General features: G+C 45.7%; 2 protein-coding genes across 3 annotated transcripts in view; one reads left to right on the top strand and one right to left on the bottom strand.

The window, feature by feature from the left end:
• Window positions 1-12611: 12611 nt before the first annotated feature.
• Window positions 12612-15039, bottom strand: FHIT (fragile histidine triad diadenosine triphosphatase). Its single transcript, XM_078640619.1, has one exon. The coding sequence runs from the start codon at window positions 14601-14603 to the stop codon at window positions 14148-14150; it is 456 nt and encodes a 151-aa protein (XP_078496745.1). The 5' UTR covers window positions 14604-15039; the 3' UTR covers window positions 12612-14147.
• A 145-nt stretch (window positions 15040-15184) lies between these two features.
• Window positions 15185-19176, top strand: part of SLC25A17 (solute carrier family 25 member 17) — a 273120-nt gene continuing 269128 nt past the window's right edge. The window contains exon 1 of one of the 2 annotated variants that reach the window (XM_078640599.1): window positions 15185-15350. The gene's annotated coding sequence lies outside the window, so the exon portion shown is untranslated. Of the gene's footprint in view, window positions 15351-15513; window positions 15607-19176 lie in introns of those variants that run through there. The other variant, XM_078640605.1, reaches the window with a different exon arrangement.

The following is a 19176-nucleotide window of genomic DNA, read 5'->3' as shown; positions in this document are numbered from 1 at the left end:
CCAGGGGTATCAGAGTGTCTTTTGGATGGCCTGGCAAAATCTCTGAAAACCTGTGGAATTTCATGTTGTGGGGAGACAGTGGAATGGGATAGATGCCTTTCTCGGGACGTCTGGAGAAACCAGATGAACGGCACACTATCTAGGTTCAAATTCTATCAAATTTCGTTGTGCTGTAGAAATCAGCAGTGGCAAGTCTCATCTGAAAAATCTATGGAGAAAAACCTTCAAGACTTAAGACCTAGAAAGAAGGAGGTAGCTCTTTGGTAGGGATACCTGCTTGCAGCAATGGAAGAAAGCATGAGACGCCTCCCCCATCTGGTCTGCTTACCTCCTCTTTATGCTAATTCTTTTTGTTGGACTTAGGGCTCGGAGCTCTGTACTATTGTTGACCAGTGCTAAATTGCATGTGCTTCCCCCTTAAACATAGTAACATTGGTATATACATAATTGGCATATTTAATTTACTTGCAAGTCCCTTGTAAAGTGGTACCATATACCCAGGGCCTGTAACCTAAATGCCACTAGTGGGCCTGTAGCACCGATTGTGCCACCCACAGAAGTAGCCTTTCAAAACTGGCTTAGGCCTACCATTGCAGGGCCTGTGTGTGCAACTTACTGCCACCTCAACTTGGCATTTAAATCTACTTGCCAAGCTTAACCTCCCCTTAGGCCATCCCTAAGGTAAATCCTAGGTAGCCTATATGGCAGAGTGCTGTGTAAGTAAAAGATAGGACATATACTTTTAAGTTTTCCATGTCCTTCAAAGTTTGATTTAATATTACTATTATTAAAATCCACTTTTAGAAAGTGGGCATTTCTCTGCTCTCACTGCTCTGTGTGTCTGCAGCCTGTCTCCAAATACACATCTGGGGTGGGTGACAGCTACAGTTTGTGCATTCCCTCTAGACAGCCAGAAAAACAGGAAGGGTGGGTGTGCAGAGAACTCATCTGCATTCTGATAGCTCTTCCTGGGCAGGAAGAGAGTGAGGAACTGACACTCACACGTGAATAGGCAGTGTCCTGTTTTCCACACAAAGGGCTGATTACCCCCTATTGATAGTTTGGAGCCAGGGTGGCTAGAAAGGGCCTGTGTGTACTTGAAAGACCCTTCTTTGAAGTCACCCCCTGTCATGTGCCCGAGGTGGGCCTGGTAGGAATTAGTGCCATTTGTATATGTACATGGTCTTTTCCTAGTCGCCTTCTCTTGCCACGTCGACTTTTGACACACATTTGCATTCGTGACTCTTGGACTCGTTTCTTGGATACACTGACCTTGCTGACACAAAACACTTCACGAGAACACTATGGTGCTGACATTGCATTAGGGACAAGGCCTTAGGTGCGTGACATAAATGTATTTTATTATTAACTCCATATGGCGATGCAGCTATCTGTTGAATACAAACAATGGCAGCCTGATCATAATCTCGGCCCAAGGGAAAAGATACCGTTTTCTATATATAACCTTTTGTTTCCTAACATAATCAAAGGAGATACTTCAGCTGACTTTAAGGCGTTGCTGCATGCGGAAGCTTTGACCTGATAGCTAACCAACATCTCCGTGAAGGGTGTCCAGTTCGCAACCAAAAAGAAGTCTAACACTCTTACCCATCAGGTAATGAATGGGGTTAGATCATCCCAAAGGGGGTTTCCTGACAAAACATACATCTGAACCCTAGACACGCAGGTTAGGTTTCTGTATTGTAGGAGTATGCTACATATATTGTATATGTATGCATATATAAATTGTCTCAACAAAATGGTGGAGCTATTTATTTTGTTCACTGTTCTGACATTCATTATAACTTTTGTTGTTCTGTCTATTAATGATCGCATCCCACTTTTTCTCTGCAAGAATCACTATGGTTCAATAAATATTGAGAACGACCCTGTGTGTATTTGTATATTTCTCTGAGCAAAAGAAAGCAAAAGTGACTGAGTGGAAAGTTTGAAGTCTGTCACCAGGGTTCCTGAGGAAACAATTGTCATGTTCAGTTGTTGCCAGAGTGTTTGCTCGCTGGTTAGGTGTGGGGGGTAGCTAACAGTGGCATAGAATCAGTCTAGCACCATCCTATGTTTATGTCATCCACATAAGCGCAGTTCCTACTAATTGGTGGACTATACATGACACCCCATTTCAAAGGCACAACTGGGTATAAGTACCAAGGCTCCTATCCTACCAAAACAGTACACTAGTGGACTTGTGAAGAATTCTACCAGAAGTAAAGATTCCTGTGCTTGACTGCTGCTCTGGAAGAACTGCTTTTCTGCTTTGCTGCTCTCCTGACCTCTACCCTGCTGAGGACAAGGACTGGACCCATCTCACTTGAACCCATAGTGACTCAAAGGGCTTGCCCCTGTTCTGCAGTCTCAGGGCCATAAAAGACTTCCTTCAACTCTGCTACAGCACATTGACTGTGCCATCTGTGAATGCTACCCTGCCAAGTGGAGCCAAACCAGTCCGGGGGCCTTGAAAGGTGATTTCTGTTGTGCTGAGCCATCAAAAACCGACTATGCACAGACTTGAAAAGACACATCGCCCCTAGACGCTGATGTGGCTGCCACTCAACGACATAGCTTCGACAGACTGCTGGCTCGACAACTACAGACTGCTCGGCGATGACGGATTGCCTGCATCTTAAAGGGGTTCATCAACTAAGTATTCATCGACTGCCCAGATCGGAACCGACGTAACGCCTTCATCCACGAACCAGCATATACAAGAAACCAACAGATAGGAACAGCTTACTGGAATGTAGCAGTTTCCACCCAAGACCACTACGGGAAAGTCTCCCTTATGGCCAGTTTTTACAGCTCAGAATAAACTGCAGTAACACAAAAGACTTCAAAGAACAAGCAGGCCTACTGTCTGGAAAGCTAGGAACTAGGGGATACTCAAAATAAATCCTATCAAAATTGAGAAAAAGAGCCAGGAATCAGAAAAGCGAAGTGTAATTGGCAGCCACCCACAGGGAAAAGTGAACTGGCTTACTCACCTGTGGGACAACATATTGTGCAGCATCAAATTATGTAAAGAAGATCATTAACAAGAAGGTGCCTACTTAAAGGGAAGTTACACTTCAAAAAACCCAGATTTCCACAGAAAAGGGGCACTGCCTTGAAGGATTATGTGGGACATACCAAACCATGCACCCAGAGGAGGGAGATCACTATGGTATCACAGCTTTGGGATTTACCCCCAGATAACAAGGCATTACCCAGGGGGTTAATGTAGCATATGCCACCTCACATCCCCAATAAAAAGATCCTGAAAAAACATTCTCATTGCAAATCATCATATGTAATCTACATGATGTCATGTCCGTGCCACTCAAAATACATAGGCAGGAAGTTTAGACTATGGATCAATGAACACAGTAGGAACGACACCACAAAAATGTGTAATCACTTTACCACAAGTGCACATACACCAAAGGACCCCAAGTGAGTTGTGTTGGAACAACTTGACAATACAACTAAAAAAGAGAACAACAGTGGATCCACCGTCTGGCAACACTCAACGATGGAGTGAATGATGACATCTCTTGTTTGGTGCGCAAATGATTGCACGTGTCACACGAGCTAACATTGAGCAGAGTGATAATGCTGGGACACTCGTGAGCGCCCACACAAGGGCTGCTTTGCTGGAAATTACACCTGCTCCCACCCCTCTTGATTTACATCGATAGCACGACAAGGGCACAGAGATCATGATCTAACCCTGATTAGTATGGTTCAATACCCACTCATCATAATCAGACCCCCTCTAAGGAGACTGTGGTTGGTATTAAGTTATTTGGACCACTTCACAATTAATTCTATTTCAGGACATGAGGCTCTGATTATTGCGTATTTTTTACTACAAACACACAGCAGCCAATGAAAATGTTTTAACACTTCAGCGCTCTACTCAAGAAACCTACAGCGGACCCCACCGAACTCAAGAATTACCGTCCCATCTCGCTACTCCCGTTCCCGGCCAAAGTCATCGAAAAGACCGTCAACAAACAGCTGGCCGCCTTCCTCGAGACGAATGGATCCCTCGACCCCTCACAGTCTGGCTTCCGAGCCAACCACAGCACCGAGACCGCCCTCATCGCTGCCACCGATGACATCCGAACCCTGATGGACAACGGAGAAACAGCGACCCTCATCCTCCTGGACCTCTCCGCGGCATTCGACACTGTCTGCCACCGCACCCTAGTGCAGCGCCTCGGCAACATCGGAATCCAGGAGAAGGCACTGGAATGGATCACCTCCTTCCTAGACGGAAGAACACAGAGAGTCCGCCTACCACCGTACAAATCAGAGGCCACCGAAGTCATCTGCGGCGTCCCTCAAGGATCCTCGTTGAGTCCCACCCTCTTCAACGTCTACATGAGCCCCCTCGCGGCCATCGCCTGCCAACACAACCTCAACATAATCTCCTACGCCGACGACACCCAGCTGATCCTCTCCCTGACCAACGACCCCGCCGCCGCCAGAGCCAACCTGCACGAAGGGATGAGAGATGTAGCCGAGTGGATGACGACCAGCCGCCTGAAACTGAACTCAGACAAGACGGAGGTCCTCATCCTGGGCTCCTCGCCCTCCGCCTGGGACGACTCCTGGTGGCCCCCCGCCCTGGGCACCGCACCCAAACCGACGGACCACGCATGCAACCTGGGCTTCATCCTGGACTCCTCCCTCTCCATGACCAGACAAGTCAACGCCGTCTCCTCGTCATGCTTCAACATCCTACGCATGCTACGGAAGATCTTCTGGTGGATCCCCACCGAGACCAGGAAGACTGTCACCCAGGCCCTCGTCACCAGCCGACTTGACTACGGCAACGCCCTCTACGCCGGAACCACCGCCAAGCTCCAGAAGAGACTCCAGCGGATCCAGAACGCCTCAGCCAGACTCATCCTCGACATCCCACGGAACAGCCACATCTCCGGACACCTGAGAGACCTGCACTGGCTCCCCGTCAACAAAAGAATCACCTTCCGTCTCCTCACCCACGCACACAAAGCCCTACACGACCAAGGCCCGAGCTACCTCAACAACCGAGTCAACTTCTACGCTCCCAAGCGCCACCTCAGATCAACCAGCCACGCCCTCGCCGCCGTCCCCCGCATCCGAAGAGCGGCAACAGGAGGAAGGTCCTTCTCCTACCTGGCCGCCAAGACCTGGAACTCCCTCCCATCCGACCTGCGCCTGACCCAAGACCACCTCTCCTTCAGGAAGAAGCTCAAGACCTGGCTGTTCGAGCAGTGACGGCACCCCCCCCCCCCCTCCTAGCGCCTTGAGACCCTACGGGTGAGTAGTGCGCTCTATAAATGTCTTGATTGATTGATTGACTATACAAACTACATATCCCATGATACCCTGCTCACAACCACCAATCATGGTCCATATAATAGCCATTGCCATCTTATGAGCCTCTTTCTTTGCTGTTCGCAGCTGACTATGTTGTGATAATGCCTTCAGCTCCTTGCCTGCCTGATGGATAACAAGCTGCTTTTGTATGTCAGTCTTGACTTCAGGACCGAATTATAATCTGCCCGATCACGCTCCTGCTGCCCAATCGCGTTCCTGGTGCGGACCACTTCGCAGTCATTCCCGCGTTGTCCTATGGTGTCGTCCCGACTTCGGGACCAATTGTCCAGTTGCCCGATCTTGTTCTTTTGAGCGGAACGCTTTGCGGTCACCCCTGTTAGTTATCGACACCTTCCCTCATTGAGCCAGACCTTTTAGTAGAGCCATGCGGGCGTGTGGAACCAATTGGGCTATTTTTGGACTACGCTTCGTTCTCCTGTCATCTGCCCTCCTCGCCGTAGCGTTCTTTTAATGCTTGGCTTCCGTGCTGTTCATTAGATTCGCAGCAGCGTGGATGTTGCGCCAGCTTAGGCTGCAAGAATCAGAATGCCCTAAAGAGTGCATAGATGCTCATTATATTGTTTGGCTCTAAACAACCTGGTTTCCCTTGGGCTAGAATGATTGTGATTACAGCTTTTCTGAGGAGCCAAGTGGATTTTTACAGTTTTTCTGGTGCACGTGGGCTGGCTCCCTGAGTGATCCTTTGAAATAGGGAAAGGAAATCAGTAATAATGGAAAATTGCCCCCCCTTGGGAGGAGAAAGAAGACGAGGAACAACAAGGGGCCCCTTTTGGAGGATAATTTAGTTGACCCCTGGATGCCTCTGTCCAGCAATCAGTCAAAAGGGCATCTGAGACTGCTACTCCCATTACAGTGAATTAGGCTCTGACTGCGGCCCTTAAGCCCATTACTGATCAATTGGAAAGCATTGCAAAATGCCATAGTTTTCAAAATCCTTCAACATCGGACTCCAAGCCAAGTTCTTCTTCTGATGTACCCTGTAAAGCGAAAACCAAGTCCACTGAGTAGCCTCATGCTGATGCTCTGGCTAATCTCCCACATGGCCCTTTGGGTGATCACAGGTACTCAACCTCCTCAAATGTACCACCCAAGTGCAAAGATGGTAATTATACTGATACCACCAATACTGATTCCACCCATTCCGATCATTATAACCCCCCTAAAAAGAAAAAGGCGAAGAAGTCTGCCTCAGCCAGCACACGAGTTTCTGATAAAAGTCCCTCAAATACCTTTAACTTTAATCCTCAGGATATTATTCATCCACGTTCGTATGATGAAACGCCTTTTTCTGAAGTGTCTGAATACCTCCATGAGAATTTAAGATGAGATTTTGACAAGGAGGTCCGTAACCGTCTACGGGCAGAATACCCAGGAGCGATATCCCTGACAAGGTTGCTGAGACTCCAAAAATCGACCTGAGCATGCTAACCTTCTTGAATAAGTTTGCTATAGATCCTAAAAAGGGTATTGACCATGCTTGCCGTGTGTCAGGACAAGTTGCTGGATTTGGTTGGGCCACTTGCAAAGATTTTAGAGATGGCCTTCGTTGCCAAGGAGATGGGTGCACATGTTGACTCCGACATATTAGCTGGCAGGTCCCAACGGGTTATGTTTGTTGGGAAACGTGACCTGCGCCGTGTCAACAGAATGGTGCACATCTATCTTTATGCACATGGACTCCAACCTAATCGAACTTGCTTTGTCCAAAGCGGGCCCCTTGGTTGAGGGCCACCTATTTGGAGATAAATTTGTCAAGGATGTGTCCAAGTATGTGGGCACCTTTACTTCATTGGATAAGGCCCAATTGAATATTAAAACATTTTTTCAGGCTGGGCTTTTCCATCGGGCCGGGCGAGGCAGGTGCTGCTTGCCAGGCTGTTACTATTAGCAAGGCTCTTCCAGAGGTGGATATGGTTGAGGTAGAGAAGAGTGACAGGATTCTACCATGGGTAGCACATTCTATCCCACCAGACAAAGATTCTCCAGATTCTGCTTCAAATGAGACGGCCACAGATGGGGATTCCAATCCCAAAACTCTGCAGGTAAGACTTCTCGATGCCTCAGTTATACCTCTGGGGGGTTGTGTTTGATTTACCCAGGATGCTTGGATATTGCAGACTGTTCAGTGGTTTCATCTAGAGTTTTATCAGATCCCAAAACCAGTATCTCTCCCTCAACAGTTACTTTTCCCCTGAGAAGAGTGCGCTTTTATTGATGCAGAAATCGAAGACCTGCTGCAAAAGCATGCAGTGGCATATTGCGACAACAGCGCTGGGTGTTTTTACAGCACAAAAAAGGTGAGGTGATCAAAGGTTGGTTCTGAATTTGAGAGATTTCAAACAGTACTTCATATACAAACATTTGAAGATGGTGGGTATCCATCTTTTAGAGTATCTATTGCAGAAAGGGGGTTGGATGGTCTGGCTGGACCTCAAGCATGCGTATCTGACCATTCCCATCTTTCCTTATCACTGAAGATTTCTTCATTTCTGATGGAGGGGCAGGTGGTTGGAATATTTGGTCCTTTCTTTCGGGCTTTCTTCAACACCATGGTGTTTCACTAAGGTGATGAAGCCAGTGGTGCCCCATCTCAGAGAACAGGGAATACGTATGATAGTTTATTTGAACAACGTTCTCATCATGGCTCAACCTCACACCTTGGCCACCCTTCATTTGCAGATGAAAACATCTCATACAGGACTTTGGTTTCGTCATCAGCTGGACCAAGTTGATTCTTTGTCCTACTAAGACAATAGATTTTCTGGTGTTTGTGATCGACTCTCAAAAACAAAATGTGCGACATGAAGGAGGAACTTGGTCCTTTCTCGACAGAAGGTTTCCTTGCGAACTATTGCTCGCCTAGTTCGAACGTTGTTGTCTTCAATACAGGCCATTTTCAAGGGGCCTCTTCACAAACGGGGTCTCCAAACTAAACATTCCGTACCTTCAATGTGGCGTATTGGAACTCCAGATATCTAACAAATTACAGAGATTGGCAACTACAAAGGATACAAACACTTTGGGGTCCTTGCACAATGGATCTTTTCACCTCCAGACCGAATCGCCAGTCAGAGACATTCTGCAGCTGGAGTTCAGACCAGTTAGCAATGGCAATGGACGCTTTTTCGCAGGATTGATCTGCGACTCTGAATTATGCCTTTCCCCATTCGTTCTCATTCCCAGGGTGGTGACTCAGGTCGCTCGCCAAATGGTGGAGATAGTGTTGGTCACTCTACTTTGGAAAGCTCAGTCTTGGTTTCTGATTCTGATGGAACGGACATGTGATTATCCTCTCCTCCTGCATTGGTCTCAGATGATGCTAAGGGGCTCTCATGTAGAGCTGCACCTGTTGATAATGTCGGGACAGCTGTCCTTGATGATCTGGAGGCTTTGAGGCAACGGGGGAATTTTCCAGGTAGTTTGGAAGCGGCTTCATGCTTCATCCACCAGGCCTGGCCCCCTGCACCTGGAAACAATACTCCTTGGCATGGCGATGCTGGAAGGGTTGGTGTCTGGAATGGCACATGGATCCCGTGGAGGCAGAGTTGTCCCACGTTGTAAGTTTTCTGTCCAAAAAAGCTTCAAAGCGTTTATCTTACAGGTCTGTGAATAATTTTTGCTCTGCCATGTACAGGTTGATGGTAAGACCATAGGGATGCACCCAGTTCTCTGTAAGCTACTTAGGGGTATACGGGTGGCTAATCCTCCCAAGGCTAAATATTCCTTTTTGTGGGATGTCATTAGTTCTGGCTCATCTTGAGCGGTGGCCAGATAATTTTGTTGTCTAGGAAGCAATTATCAGCTAAGTTGGATATACTTTTAGGTCTATCCGCCTGCAGGTGTACTTCGGATGTGAGAGCCTTACACTTCATAGGTAGAGTATTTACTCCAGAAGGAGTTTCCTTTGTCATTACAGGCAGAACAAAAACTTTTTCTTGTTGTTTTGAGTATAATGCATTTCTGTGTGCTTGGATGTTTGAAAGCTTACAAAGAATGTACTTGTATTTTGCGACCTGAAGGTTCTACGCAATTATGGATTGCTTTACAAAAAACATTTAAAACCTATTTCATCTGCCACAATTGCTAGATGGCTGAAGTCAATCATGGCAGAAGCTGGTGTTTGTTCCCATTAGGTACAGGGTCAAGACTGATTTGCATATGGCTGGGTCTGAACTGGGGTGGCGAAGTGAGCTAAAGAACGATGAAGGATTCAACACAGATATGTGATTGGGGGCGAGTGTCTGAAAAGTATCAGCTCTCCACCCATCATCTCCTTATGTTTGGTTTATTGAAACCCAGGTTTTTGCTGCTCATTTTGTCCGAGGGGCGATGGCCTCTAAATCCTTTATGTTGGGTTCTTCCATTCAGGATATTATTAATTGGGCTGACTGGTCATCTGAATCTACATTTAAGCAGTTTTACTATAAACCTGTGAGCAATAATATGTCAGTGTTAAACTAGCAATAATCGGATTCTCCTGTCCTGAAATAGATTTTAAAATGTGCTAGCTTTTGTGCCAAGAATTTTCAATTCTATAACGGACACAGAGGCAAGGATTATCCTGGCCAATATGTCATTCATTATAAGATTGTTAGGACTTGACCTACCCATATGTATAGACTGTGTTATATGGATATTATGGGTCTTCTTCTATTTCCAGGTTCAGATCACTAAACAGAGTGATACTGTTCCAGTCTTCATGGCGTTGGTGACATTCCGTGTTCCGGTTCCTGGATGGACTGTTGCTCCTATGTTGGAGATGGCTGCTGGAGATAGCCCTACAGGTGATGTTGGTTCTTGTCACAGCTTGATTTGGTGGACTGTTGGGAGCAAAGAAGGATGCTCTTAAAATGGCGATGGATATTCTTATATGGACTGCTGGACTAATTAAGCCTCCTGGATAATTTGGAGGTAAGTTGCTCTTTCCCCAAGTGGTCTAGGACAGGAGTTAGAATAGTAATTTTGACCTCCCAGTGTCCACTGCTGTCCTGAGGGCATATCCCGGGGCAAGAAACTCAAAGAAGCTTCCTAGACATGTACGCTGTTTTCATGTTAGGGTACTATTTACTTTCTCTTTTTTTAGGTCGAGCCTAGAACAGCGCATGCGCTGTTGCTCAACTTTTAGTACGTGGATTTTCAAAGTGCTGCCAGCCGCTGGCCTCAAGCCTGCGTGCATGTGCGCGTGAAAGCATGCATCCGCCATCTGTCTTTTCTCCGTCACATGTAATGCTTTTCGCGCAAGCTTGTTATCTCTATATCGAGCTCTTTTTTCCTAACTTGCATGTTGGTGTTGCAGTGTTTAAGCTTGTTCATGGTTGCCACTTGCTTCGTATTATATTAACACCTCTGTGTGCAGTATTTACCAGGAGCAATGAATACTTGCAATTCTAGGTATTCTTCGTGAAAAGTAAGAATTCCAAATTCTGCATGCATTGCAATTTACCGGCTCAAATTTTGGCAGGCTGAAATCAGTGCTTGGAGGGACAGTTCCAGCCCGGCAGGTATGTGAGGGCTATATCATGGATATATTTAATTACATTTAAAGCTTCCTTCTGTGAGGTGCCAGGTCTAAAAGGCCATCCATTGTCCCATGAATTCGGTTCAAGTAGAAACACATTCATCTCCGCCCAGCTTCTGCGGAGCTCAGAGTTAATTCAGTCATTGGTGCGTACGCAGGAGGCATGTTGCAGCCTACAGCCCGAAATGTTACTTGTAATATTTTAATCCTAAATTAGGTCAACATTTTATCAAGTTAATCCACTATGAAGATTAATTAGCCTAGCTCACAGACAGAGGCGCAATCATTTTGATAGTATTTGGTTTTGGCTGCTGTCAAGGAGGAGCAAGCCTTTAGCACAATATATTGTTTCCACAAGATCGCTGAAAAGCATCACATTAATAGATTTGTCGTGTGTTGTCCTATTTCTCTTTGCATTGCTGAAAAGTTATTTTAGAAAAAAGTACTTGTAATTTCAGTTCGTTTTTAGGAGGAATGTCTCTGTGAAAGTAAAAAGAAACTTGAAGAAAGATGATTCTGCTTTTTAAGGCTCGTCGAGAGACGAAGATAGTTTTCTTAAATGACTGCCTTTTTATGGAGATTAACGTTTATGTAGTAAACGGGAAAACATGCCCAATGGTGTCAACGTGGGTGTTTCCCCGAGAAACATGTACATGATGCTTGGGAGATGGAAGGCTGTACCTCATTGAAACAGTTTCCTGCAGTATCTGCCCTTGTGTCCTTGTAGGAAGCAAAACTACTTTAGACACACCTGGGTTGGAAAACGCATAAAGCCTCATGTGTGAAGTTGCCTTTAGTCCAAGCTTGTCAGCAGTTTTTGTGGGGCTTTGGGGTATAAACAACGAATGTGTAAGTCCAAGTTCTTCAGTTTATGGCAGGTGCCAAGATCACCTAAAAACAAGCATTGGCATAACCAATAGGTCTCGCTTTTGGGACCTTATAAGTAGTTATGCAGCACCATATCCTTGGTGCACCAATATTAACTGTTGCATTGTTAAACACTTATAAGGTCCCAAAAGCGAGACCTATTGGATATGCCAATGCTTGTTTCACGTAGCTTTCGTTGCTCACAAATGGCAAGATAACAAGAGTTGATAATTATGAGGAAGTCTAATATGGTATTTTTTCTGTTTCTCTACCCCAAACCATAGATAATGAATGAGCCAATAAACCCTAATAGTTTGTAAGTTTGGCATGCATGGATGTATATATTGTCCAACAAACCTTAGTTACTAAGAAAGGAGAAATACACCGAAAAACTTGGGGGATCTGATATTTCAGTCCAGAGGAAAGCCATAAAACCCACTGGGCTGAGATAGGTGGCTCCAACATGTAGACTGACTTTTTATGCTAGACAGCACTAATTTTCCCTGCAAGCATCACCTGGGTCTTTAATCGTGCCTGAGCACCCTGTAACATATTAAACTGGGGAGAGGGGGCACAGGCAATTTTAATCAGAGTTCTTCAGCTTCCACCACCAACAATCCTGGATAAGAATTCCCTTGACCACAAGGTTGAGCCCACAGAGACATAGTAGGGGCCTGGTCGAGGACTCCACGATGATGCATGCCACTTGATACTTCTAGTGGGTAAGAGTCCATTTAATAAATAGAAAGGATTCTCCCCCGGAAGGGTTGGAGAGGTTGTTAATGGCTTGAGATAAACATCTTAACCAACCAGTGGCTTTTCTGGGTATTGATTTGGACGTAAAACCCTTCTATCAGACTTTATTATTAGGATAAAGAAATATTTTCGAAAACAGTATTATCTTGCCAAATATGACAAAATTAGGTAATGCCATTACAAAATGTGCCACACTGTACAGCATTATTTGCATTTTCTTGACACAATAATTTAGTCAACCCCACTGCATAATTTGGTCTTTACCTGTTGCATAATTCTAGTTGCCCTGTCGTTAGTCCCTTAAAATCCAAACCACAGCGACCATTGTCAAAGGATACAAAGACATCGGTTTGAGGCTAAATCTCAGTATTGTATTGCACTTCATATCCCTGACAAAACTGTTAAGCGATTCAGTTTCCATCAGTTTATGGGTGCCCTTTCAGAGTTAATGAAAGGTGTTGAAATATAGTTTGTCCTAGTTTAGCTCAGCCTGCAAAATATGCATAGACAGAGTAGAGGGACGGTTCGTATTCTGTTTCATTCTCAAGGTAGAAACCCATTTACTATTAAAAGGAAATAGTGGATTTACTTGGTACAAGCATTTATTTGTCAGTACCGGACCAAGGCCATCAACAGGTTGCAAGGATGGCACGCTTCCTTCGTCACCAGAATACGAGTTCAAGGAGACCATTTACGGAAGCACAACACCCCCTCCCACCCACCCCCAAGTACAATAAAAAACAAGGAAACAATTATGTTGAAGGAATATTTATTTAGCAGCACCTTTGTGTTATTAGCACAGGATGCATGTAATTATGACCCCTTCATGTTATCTCTCGCCATGTACTTATGAGTCCAACCAACATGCTGATGGTACATGAAGTTGGTATGGGTCTGGCCTGCACATCTTCAGGAAGTCTTCTAAGCCCATTGTATTCTTCGAAGACTGGCATATACGGGTTTATGGTTATTGTGGACAACTTGGACTCATTAGAGAAGTCCGCTTTCGACCTTGATTAAATCCCAAATGTTGTCAGCCATCTCCACCTCACATTAATACCTGCCTATCTAGTTTGGACTGGAACTTTGGCACTACACAAGTGGTAAGATGGACGCCGGCCTCTAGATTTACAAATGTTTGCCTTAAGTATGGTGATCATCTCCACTGACTCAGTCTGATGATCCAGGTGTTTATGGAGGCCCTTGCGCTGGCACTTTCACACCGGAGGAAGTATTCTGGAAACTTAGCAACTTTTGCAGCATTGGGTCTCCACAAGAGAAGTTGGCAATTGAGAGAGATCCATGCAGTGGTCGTATCTAACACGTACAGAAATTGAAGCAGCGTTTAGCTGGGGATGCCAATGTAACACCAAGTGGATCGGCTCCAAGCAGAAAAAAACACAAAAAAACAATTTAAGTAGCGAATTGAACCAGAGACCTTATTTACACTGTGGCCATCCTTACAATCTGGAGTCTATGTCGCCCTCCCTGGCGTTTGATGGATAGTCCTAGCTTAGAAGTTCCTGATGTCATTCCCAGAGCCTCAGTGGATATGTTGATTCATACGAATCATAGAAACCCTCTTCCCTCTTGCCATCACAGAAGGAACTGAAGAGCACGGTCCTTAATTCTGGTCAAAGTATTTCCGAAGCTCTGCAGCTTCAATGGCCATCTCCTCCTCTGACCGCCATCTGCTAGAGGAGGCCTCCTCCCCTTTGTCGTGATCCTGCAGCTGCTCGTAGATGCGGTCGTTGCGGGCAAAGTCACCAGCTCTGCGGGGAAGCACATGCACGTGGACGTGTGGCACCGTCTGTCCAGCCTCGGGCCCGTCCTGCACAGAGATGGTGAGCGAGGTGCCGTGGAAATGAGTCTCCACAACACTGGCCACCCGCTGCGTGGTGTTGAAGAGGTCGCTAACCTCCTCAGGCCGCAGGTCGCGGAAGCGTTCGGCTGGGCGCAGCGGACATACCAGGACGTGACCGGGCACCACCGGCTTTCGGTTCACAAGGGCAAACGAGAGCTCGGTTCTCAGAAACACAACAGACGAGCTGATGAGGTGCTGCCCGAAGCGCAGCGTCATGTCGACAACTACAAAAGCGCCGCTCCTCGGGTGTGCTGCCCTGTCCTCAGCACGCGGCCATATCCAAAGGGGTTGCTCCTCAGGCGCCAATCTCTTGTCAGGGGAAGAGGACTCTCTTATCCATCAGGATTTATCCTTGTGGTCTCTTTGGATTCTTATCAGCATGCGATTTTTCTGTGTCACGTCGTGTTCTCCTTTGAGTTTTTCGGCTTACCCGTGCTTAACAGATGCGGTTCTTCTCTGGTTATCAAAAGGTTTGATTTCAGGGTGTCCTCTTTGGCGTACTCGTTATCCGGTTCTTGCCTGCAGCGACGACCTGTCATGAATTTCTTAAAACAAGCTGTCCAGTTAAATTGAAACCAGTAGTCCGAAGAAGCCCCTTCAACGGTCAACCTGTCTATTCATAGTGTACATGGTTACTGTGCAGAAGCCAATGCTAGAAGAGGAAACATTCTATCAGTGTTTGGAGAGGCCTCGGATTGGTTCCAGAGTTTCAGCATGTGATTGGTTAATGAACTTCTCGGAGGCTGGGAGGTTGTATCGTGCTTTAGGATTGGCTAGGGAAACCGCGGCTCATCATTGATTGGGTTCAGGGTCCAACAGACTATACCACGAGATGCGATTTGTGGCGAGTGGACGCGTCAGCTGTCACACCTTTAACACGGCTTCCTGATTTTAATTTTCTCTGTTAGTGACTGGTGCTGGCCGAAAACATTTGGAATCTCAGTTTTTTTGTGAGCGGAGCCGGTGAGTGGACTCGAGTAGCTAGATTCCATTACGCAGCTGCGTCTGTTTTACTATAGCGACTTTCTCAGGAGCGCATGTCCTACTTTGCGCCGGGCGCCTGACTCGGCCCCCTCGCGCAGTCACGCCCCCCCGAGCGTAGCCACACCCGGCCCTGCGCTGACCACGTCCCTGGAAATGACAAGACCTTTGCTGTTTGCTGTCTAGTTGCTCTAGGGGAGGGCCGTGATCTAGCTCACTCGTAAGGGGCGAGTTTAAGGTACTGCAGTGGTCTGTAAATTTGACAGGTGACCTATTTATTCCTTGCCAAAACGAACCTGTTATCAGTCATAACGTTAGTCTAGTAATCTCTTGCAGTTTTTTTTGCTGATTTATTCAGCGCGGTCTGGACCCGAAGGTATTGGAGCGCTTTACATGAGCACCAGTTACGTTACACAAGGACACGTTCATTTGTAAGCTTAGTAGTTGGTACCTGCCGTCAGCCTGCAATTGCCTGCCTGAATCCAGTGAACACAATTTTAAATATTAAAACAATCAAATTCCTCCGCCAGTTACTAAACTGGAGCCCAGTTGTACCACCGACCAAGAGCGTAGGAGACACTACATTTCGGGGGTGGGGGGGAACAAGGACAAACTTTTGGACTTACCAGTGACCAGAGGCGCAACTAGAGCCACATTTCGGGGGGGTGGGGCTAAGAAAAAATTTCGGGGGGGGGGGGCTGAAACATTAAGCAGTAGGTAGAGTGGCGCTGCAGGGGCTCTTAGAAGGGGTGAAACATCAACAAAGCCTCTTTAACATGCACATGGTCTTTTAAAGACCTGTGAAGTGCTCGGGTGTGGCTGTGTGTGTGCCTGGGAGCTGTCTGAGCCCGGGCTGCCACACACGACGGGGGGACGGGGGGGGGCTGAAGCCCTTTGATTCCAATGGGTGTTGCGCGCCTGCCAGTGACCTACACAAATCGCCCATTGTCTGAGAGCCGTACGCTCCGTTAAACGAATACAATCGCATACTTTGGTATTTATTTATTTATTTATGCATTTTTATATAGCGCAGACTTTACCCGAAGGTGTCAGATCGCTTCACAATAGGAACAGAACTGATACAAGAGAACATTACAAGTGAACAAATTACAGAAGCAAACATTACATTACATGAGGCAAAAGTGACAATCGTGAGCAAACATAATACAAGAGGTAGCAAACGGTGCATTACAGGAGGAAAAAGTGACATGTGTGCAGGTTACAAAAAGCGTACAAAGTACAAGTAGAGGTATAATACTGCAATAAATGGAGGACACTCAAACACAAGAGCAAACGTTACGTAGGCAATGGTGGCACTTGTGCAAGTATCGAAAGCAAACAAAAGTAAGACGTAGTGAAACATTGAAACAGGCAGGCATGTAGTCTAGGTTGACCAGATTGAGCAACCCGAACACTGGGAAATTTTGCAAAAAATGAGGAAGGACTACCAATTTACATTAATCCCTTCCGTGCTGCGAACGTTCAATGGACGTCGTGTGCACTACCTCGGCAGTGCTGCGCACATCCGTTGAACGTTCCGACCACGCCCGCTCAATCGTACGTTCCGCACCAGCGTGGAACGTTTGAAGCAGCGGAGGGGTTAATAAAGTGGTAAAGAATGATAGCCGAGTCCTCATAGAAACACATAAGAGGCACTAAGAAAATAGATAACATTTTATTTTTAAACTCCGCATCCCACCTGTTAATTGCTTACTCATTACAGCTGCTTACTAGCCTGCTTTGGAACGCCCAAAAAAGTGCCTTTCACTATTTACCCTCTCAAAACACAGGGACATGAGCCAATTTTACAGAAATCTGCCAAGACAACTGTTGAAAAACAGGGACAGTCCGGGCAAATCCTGGATGCCTGGTCACCCTAATGTAGTTACAGTTTGCAAGTATGCTTTAATTGTTATTTACATTCACAAAGTAATCAGATCAAATGTGAAAAAAGGCTTTTAAATCTTACATCTTCATGCACAAGCAAACAAAGGTGGGACAAAAAAAGGAAGAATAAACTAAATGCTCTTCACAACGTTCGTAAACCTCAAAATGTAAATGGACTAATATTGGAGTGTATTGGAGACAGGCTGCAGGCACACAGAGCAGTAAGAGCAGCTACATTGTTGCAGGGATTCTGCTCCTACACAGAAATGTGCACAGAGACCCAGGACCTCAGTGAATTGTGGTGTACCAAAAAACCCACCTTAGTGCCTAGAAACCCTAACCAGCTAGCATCAGTGTCATATTAGCTCTTCGTCCTATAGCAAAGCAACCAATGATTAGACAACCCAGAACATGCAACTTAGGTTATACTCAGGAATGGTGGGAAGCAAGAACACTCTTTCGTTATACTCTCATACCAGTCCACAACAGGAGTAAAAAAAGACACGGGTAAGGTTAAAGACGTGCTCTAAGATGCAGTATCTTTGCTAACATAAGCAGACATATGATTAGAAATAATATGATTAGAATTGTTACAATTCCATAAAACACAAAGGGGGAAAACATATTACAATGATGGTGAAAATAGGTCTTATAGTACCTAGGATAACACCCTCCCTAGCTAGGAACTATGTTTTATAAAATATAGAAGGTCTCTTAGGCTTGTACCGGGGACCCCATACCTCTAGAATCAGCAGAAATCGATCACATCAGGATCTGCAAAAGCTCTCTGTCTCTCTGGAAAAACCGGCTTCTTCCAAGTGTCCGAAATCATGCTTACAGTGTGATATTAAAGGTGCCAGAATCACGTTGGCTGCAGCTGCATTTGTGTTATGGCTGAAAACGTGAGCCGATCAGCCCGAACAACAGCTACTTTGTTATGGTGACCTTGGAGGCTTTAGAACTCAGTGTGCAGACTAGAGTCACGATGTAAGTCTAGGGATGCTGAAAACAAGCTATTCTCATGTGAAGCATTTCACACAGCCTAACTTACAACAACAGTTATATGCAGTGTTGTGTGCAAAAGCGGCAAAAAGGTAAAATGGCTTTTAAACTTCTAATAAGCCTATGCTAACTTAACAATGTGCGCAACAAGGCCCAGCCTACACTACAACATATCTACTTTCTAAAAGTGGCATATCTAAAACAGTAATGTGAAATCCAACCTTACCAGTAAAGTGGATTTATCATCGCCATTCCAAAGATATAAAACATGATACAGATACTCCTTTCTAATAAGCAATTACAGCGTAAAAGAGTTTATTAAGGGATTCCCAATGTTAATCTATGTGAGGTGTAGGCCTCACAGTAGTGGAAAACAAATGTAGGTCTTTTTCGCTACAAGGACATAACTTCAAAGTACATGTCCTACCTCTTAGTAACACAGCCCTCTGGCCTATGAGCTACCTAGGGCCTACCTTAGGGGTGACTTATGTGTAATAAAAGGGAAGTTTAAGTCTTGGCAAGGGGTTTTTAATGGCAAGTCTACATGACAGTAAAACTACGCACACAGGTTTTGTAGTGGCTAAAGGGCTACTTGTGTGGGTAGCACAATCAGTGCTGCATACCCACTAGTTGCATTTAATTTACAGGCCCTAGGTCCACTTTACAAGGGTTTTGCAGGTAAACTAAATATGACAATTGGGTACACACCAATGTCGCCATGTTTTAGGGGAGAAACACATGCACTGTAGGACTGGTCATCAGTTGTAAAGTGCTCAGAGTCCTACAGCCAACAAAAAGATTCAGCAAAAAGAGGTGGTAAGCAGGCAAAAAGTTTGGGGGGAGTCCACCCTAAGGCTGGCAGGTCTAATAGTATGGTATAGAATTCTGTGTGTCTGTTTGAGTATTGAAGTCAGTCTGA

This window comes from Lissotriton helveticus, chromosome 1_1, assembly GCF_964261635.1.
Source record: "Lissotriton helveticus chromosome 1_1, aLisHel1.1, whole genome shotgun sequence".
Classification (NCBI taxonomy): Eukaryota; Metazoa; Chordata; class Amphibia; order Caudata; family Salamandridae; genus Lissotriton; species Lissotriton helveticus.
The sequence above is the reverse complement of the archived record's forward strand: the minus strand, read 5'-3'. Positions and strand labels throughout refer to the sequence as shown.

Excerpts from the sequence above, each read along its gene's own strand:
- FHIT (XM_078640619.1), bottom strand. The coding sequence starts at position 14,603 with ATGACGCTGCGCTTCGGGCAGCACCTCATCAGCTCGTCTGTTGTGTTT.